The following is a 6,468-nucleotide window of genomic DNA, read 5'->3' on the forward strand; positions in this document are numbered from 1 at the left end:
TTTAAGAGAATGTAAGAGTTTGCACATGCACTCTATGGGCAGAGGAATCAGTAGCACACGATGGAGAAGGTTGAACAGAGCAGTGAGGATTAAAAGGAAGAATATGGAAGGGCCTATAAGTGAGCTGGTAGCTGTGACTGCCAGGGGGATTTAGAAGACAATAGTCAAACATAACAGGTGAGAGTTGGAATACAGGTCTAGGGGTGGCTTCTTAAGCATGGATATGAATCTTTAAAGTAAGAGGTGGAGATACCACTGGTTACAGATTGGTTGAAGTGGTATATAGTGGTAGATAGCAATTAATATAATAGTAAGGCCTCATGCACACGACTGTGTGCATGGGCAGTGTGCCAGATGTCTTTTTTCAACTCTATGGTGCCAAACACACGACAGCGTATTGTCCTGTGTATTGGGCCCTGAGCCGTGAGCAAAACTCAGGACAGGTCCATGCTCTCTGGCCTCCATGATTGGAGTCATCAAAGCAAGGGCAGTAGTGAGTTGCTGTGAAGGCAATGTTATTCATGTGTCATCCGTGCCATTCAATAACCACCCAGCAACATGAACACAATCACGTGCATCTCACCACAGTTCGAGGATGAGGAATGATCGGATTGAATCTAGTGCACAGATGATTAGGTTTCATTTGGAGAGTAGAGTCGAAAGCTCTTCAAATGTCCATAAGCCACATAAAATATACCACTATTTTACATGATAGGTAGTGGTCTTTACTAGCGAGTACTATTCGAAACGGCAGTTTCGAATAGCACGCACCCATAGCAATGAATGGAGCCGGCTGTGTCCATTCATTCCCATGGGTGCGTGCTATTCAAAACTGCCATTTCGAATAGTACTCGCTCGCACTCAAGCCCAGCAGCTTAACGTTATATCTCTGATTGCACCTGAGTTTCTATTTATCTGTCTCAGGAGTCCCATTAACCTATGGCCAAAAAGCATCAGTAAGGGTTAGGTCCCTATCCTTAGGGTGAGACCAGGGGACCCTCTATCTTCACTGATCCATCAAAAAGACCAAAGACTTTCTTCTATGTGCTCAAACTTGATTATCTGTTTTCAAGTATACGAGTTAGATCATCCCATATTGTAGCCAAAATATATCACAGTATTACAGTATCTTGAACCCCACTATTTTGTTGTACTGGCACTGGGATGAGGATTAGGATTTTGTTCTCCATTTAGTTTGGCATTATATATTGCTGTCACTGGTGGATTAATGTATTTACCATAAATCTTCCTGTTTCTATGTACTATAGACATATTGCTGTAGACTGCATTGGGGTTGTGATAAGGTATTATTGATGACACTGATTAATATATTTGCATTTATCTCTATACAGTACATCTTTCCTGAACTGGTTTGAGCCTTTTTAACCCATTTAATAAAAGTTAAGTTCATGGTGCTATTTTTGGGTGTGAGATTAGTAAACCTGACTGGACTGCATGAGGGGGGTTCACATCTGTGCCCAGTCTCCGCTTTGTGGGTTTCTGTCTTCTGTCGACAGGAGACGGAAACCCGGCAGTCAGTGTCCGCCCATAAACGTCTTCTGGTCTCCACAGCAAAACCATTTTTTTTTTAACTGGACACAAAGTCCGGCATGTCCAACTTTGTGTCCGGTTAAAAAAAATTGTTTTGCCGCGGGGAGACAGAACACGCTCATGGGTGGTCACTTTGCAAACCCATTCAAATGAATTGGTTTGAAAACTGACTGCCGGTTTCCGTCTCCTGTCCAGTTTCTCGGGCAGAAGGCGGAAACCTGAAAGCGGAGACTGGGCGCAGGTGTGAACCCGCCCTCAACTGTACAGATGGATTGTTGGAGTTTTTCTTGACTCTGTGCTGTTTTTCGGCACAAATAATTCTCACAGTTGCTATGAAACATTGTACTATTGTTGACTCATTCCCAAATACACATGTAACACTTATGCTAGTGGAATTTTTTTTCATATTAATAAATTTATGATGCTTTAAAGGGTTGTCCATTGATGTTGGAAAATTTGGCCACTAACATTTACATATTTTATGGTTATTAGAATGTTTACAAGCTCAATACAAGTGATAAACTTTAGTCTAGACCGTGAACCTGTGTCTGTTCCCTCGTGTATGGGTGTGGACCAGATGTTTGATAAGAATTTTTCGTAACAGATTAGTCCCTGGGGTATAATTTACCTAAACATATGGTACAGTTGTTTCTTTCTGCTTCTATGTACTGTATATATATAGATCACTTCATGTTCCATTTATGCAACAATTGATCACATTATAACATCATGGATATGATGCATACGGAATCCTACCGTCTGATTCTGCAGCTATAATACGATTATAACAGGTAAAGTATTTTTATTGTATTTTATCACATTTACAATATATATTTTCTATAAAAGGGGTATGCCCACCATCAAAATGTATAGTATATCCATATTTAAATGCTGAGAATATCCCATCACTTGCTTCCACACCTACACTATGTGATCAAAAGTATCCGGACACCTGGCTGAAAATGACTTACAAGTTTGTGGTGCCCTCCATCGGTAATGCTGGAATTCAATATGGTGCTGGCCCACCCTTAGCCTTGATGACAGTTCCACTCTCACAGGCATACGTTCAATCAGGTGCTGGAAGGTTTCTTGGGGAATGGCAGCCCATTTTTCACGGAGTGCTGCACTGAGGAGAGGTATCAATGTAGGTCGGTGAGGCCTGGCACGAAGTCGGCGTTCCAAAACATCCCAAAGGTGTTCTATAGGATTCAAGTCAGGACTCGGTGCAGGCCAGTCCGTTACAAAGATGTTATTGTCGTGCAGTATGAACAGGTGCTCGATCATGTTGAAAGATGCAATCGCCATCCCCAAATTGCTCTTCAACAGTGGGAAGCAAGAAGGTGTTTAAAACATCAATGTAGGCCTGTGCTGTGATAGTGCCACGCAAAACAACAAGGGGTGCAAGCCTCCTCCATGAAAAACACGACCACACCATAACACCACCGCCTCCGAATTTTACTGTTGGCACTACACACGCTGGCAGATGACGTTCACCGGGCATTCACCATACCCACACCCTGCCATTGGATCGCCACATTGTGTACCGTGATTTGTCACTCCACGCAACGTTTTTCCACTGTTCAATCGTTCAATGTTTACACTCCTTACACCAAGCAAGGCTGCATTTGGCATTGACCTGCGTGATGTGTGGCACCCAATCACCTGACCACGTTCGAAGTCCACGAGTTCCGCGGAGCGCCTCATTCTGCTCTCCCACGATGTCTAATGTCTACTGAGGTCGCTGATATGGAGTACCTGGCAGTAGGTGGCAGCACAATGCACCTAATATGAAAAACGTATGTTTTTGGGGGTGTCTGTAGTGTATGTCTAGGGTATCCCAACCCCAGTCATGGCTGGAGACTTGGCCATTGGCCACCACATCAAAGCAAAGAACAAATTTAGAGGTGACTATAGCGCTATTCCTTCACTTTTATAGGGAAGGGGTTACTTAAATAACCCAAAAAAATGGAGATTGAGGGGCCACTGTTCTGGAGATAGGTCTGGGTCTTGTATCAGTCATGTGTAGCACTGACATTTTAATTATATGCTACATTTTTTATATATCTTTGTGATTGTGTATATATTATATGGTTGCCCCAAGGGGTAGCTATAGTGAGTGCAGAGATAACAATTGCACTCAAGGGCTAGTGACTAATGGAGCCCGGTGCTATAAAGAGACACCATTACTATAAACAGCAAGTGGTAAGTGGGGGATCCTATTCTGGATTTATCATTGTGTCCAGGAGCTTCAAGTCTCTGTCATTGTTTCCCTAGGTTTTTAGTCGTATTTAATGTATTCTGTTCTTACTGTTCTTGTCTCAAAGTCTGCCTCATTCATATGGCCAGTGCACGGCACGCACACGGACCCCATTATAGTCTATGGGGTCCGTGTGCTTTAACTGCACAGCCCTTGCAATTGCGATTGTATTCCATCTGGGGGTCTCCATGCGGACTCTAACCGGACAGAATACATACACTAATGTGAACCGACCCTGAAAGTAGTTTCTCTTGGTTGGCCATACGCATTCTAGTCTGACACAGGCCATATTGTTATGCAATGAACATGATGCCATATCTGGTTTTATTATTTTAGATTTTAATGTGTCCAGAAACATCTTATGGGAAATTAGACAATGTAATTTTGCTGAAACATTCAACTGATATGGAGAGAAGAAACCAGACAACTTTAACTGAGTTTATCCTGGCTGGATTTTCTGATGTTCCTCAGCTCCAGAATTTCCTCTTTGTGGTCTTTCTCTGCATCTTCAAGATTTCCTTTCTGGCTAATTTGTTTATAATTCTATTATATAGCTTCAGTCCAAGTCTTCATACTCCTATGTATTTTTTTCTTGCCAATTTTTCCATTTTGGAGATATGTTACGTTTCAACTATAATTCCAAAAATGTTGATCAACCTCTTTTACCATCAGAAAACCATCACCTTCCATGGATGTGCTGTACAATTGTACTGTTTTCTGTTACTGGGCAGTGCAGAATGCTACATGCTGGCAGCCATGGCGTATGACCGATATAATGCCATATGTCATCCATTGCTATACAGCAACATTATGAGAAGGTTAGTTTGTATTAGACTGGTCCTTGCTTGTTGGTTTATTGGGACAATAGTTGGTGTGCTACAAACCATACTGATATTTTCACTGCCATTCTGTGGATCTAATAGAATCAACAATTTTTACTGTGATATTCCGCCATTATTAAGCCTGGCCTGTAAAAACACACAGTTCAATGAAATTCTCATTTTTATAATAACTTTTATTATTGTTATAGGGCCTTTTATACTGACAGTAATTTCATATACAAATATCATCTGGACAATTGTCATGCACCATCCGGCAGGGATGAGGAGAAAAGCCTTCTCAACGTGCACCTCTCATCTAATAGTCGTATCTATGTTCTTTGGGTCAGCTACTATTATGTACTCAAGGCCAAAGTCAAGTTATGGCAAGGATGAAGAGAAGTTTCTGTCCCTTATATATACTATTATTGCACCTCTCATGAACCCTTTTATATACAGTTTAAGGAATACTGATGTCAAAAATGCAGTTAAAAAGGTGATACTTGGAAATAAAATAGTTAGAAACTAATCACGTGGTTTATATTTATTTCAAATATTTAGTGAATCCTCTTTGAAATAAGTGAATGAAGAATGTTCGTCTAACGTTACATAGTTACATAGTCAATACAGTTGAAAAAAAAAGATATATGTCCATCAAGTTCAACCATGGGATGATATTCTATGCATTTCCATAAGTATCAATGCTATTTTCCTCTAAAAAGGCATCTAATCCATTTTTGAAGCTATCAGCTAATGTTGCTGTCAGGCAGGACGGGTTCACATCTGCGGCCCGGTCTCCACTTTCAGGCTTCCGTCTTCTGCCCGAGAAACTGGAGACAGAAACCGGCAGTGTTCGCCCGTGAGCGCCCATGAGCGTTTTGTGGTCTCCGCAACTAAACCGTTTTCTTTTAACCGGACACAAAGTCGGACAAGCAGGACTTTGTGTCCGGGTAAAAAAGAATGGTTTCGCAACAGAGACCACAAAGCGCTCACAGGCGGACACTGTCTGCCGGGTCTCTGTCTTCTGTCAACAGAAGACGGAAACCCACAAAGCAGAGACCGGGCGCAGGTGTGAACCCATCCTGACCGATTCCTGGGGTAGGCTATTCCATCAGTTTGTATTAGAGTTTCTATTAATATAAGTTTCATGATAAATAATGTAGGGGCCAACCTTGCCTAGTTCCATTGTTTAGTAGCGGCTTGAAGAAAAAACAGAGGCAGCTCCAAGCGCCAAACAGTGTAGTACTGATAACTAAGTAAATAATAGAAAATAAACAAGTGGAGAGGTTCTCATTTATTGCAGTTGTGAAGATATCTCACAACTACTACAAAGGCATGTAGTAAAACTTATGTTGGACTGGACCTCAGATAGCAGCTGGACACCTCTTCGGTACGTTTGGTATGTGGGGAAAGGATAACATGGCGTCAAAATCCAAATACAAGAAGAATTTCTACAGGAAAAAATGAGGGTCCAGTTGAATTATTTTATTGGCACACATACTACGCGTTTCGGGCTAACACAGGCCATTTCTCAAGGGTAAATGACAGTAGTGTGCCTCATTTTTTCTTCCTTGAGAAATTCTCCTTATATTCAGTTCCATTGTTTATCTCAAAACTAAGGGACAGGATACCATTGATTTTCAACTGGGCGTGGGGTGGGGTATAAATAGTAAATATGTCATCTATAAAGGTGATGGGAATGTTACATTTGTTCTGGGTATCTCTCTTGTAAGTCCAATCAATGCCATTAAATGCCTTCTCGATACCTACATTGACAAAGACCATCAGCGATTTTGTTTCTCGAGCCACCCTGATAGTATACAACAACCTAATCACATTGTC

At 41.5% G+C, this 6,468-nt stretch overlaps 1 protein-coding gene across 1 annotated transcript; it reads left to right on the forward strand.

Annotated features, from left to right (window-relative positions):
- Positions 1-4,195: 4,195 nt before the first annotated feature.
- Positions 4,196-5,155, forward strand: LOC142209984 (olfactory receptor 10AG1-like). The gene has a single exon (XM_075279018.1). The coding sequence runs from the start codon at positions 4,214-4,216 to the stop codon at positions 5,153-5,155; it is 942 nt and encodes a 313-aa protein (XP_075135119.1). The 5' UTR covers positions 4,196-4,213.
- The last annotated feature ends 1,313 nt before the right edge of the window (positions 5,156-6,468 follow it).

The sequence above is a fragment of the Leptodactylus fuscus genome, chromosome 6 (assembly GCF_031893055.1).
Source record: "Leptodactylus fuscus isolate aLepFus1 chromosome 6, aLepFus1.hap2, whole genome shotgun sequence".
NCBI lineage: Eukaryota > Metazoa > Chordata > Amphibia > Anura > Leptodactylidae > Leptodactylus > Leptodactylus fuscus.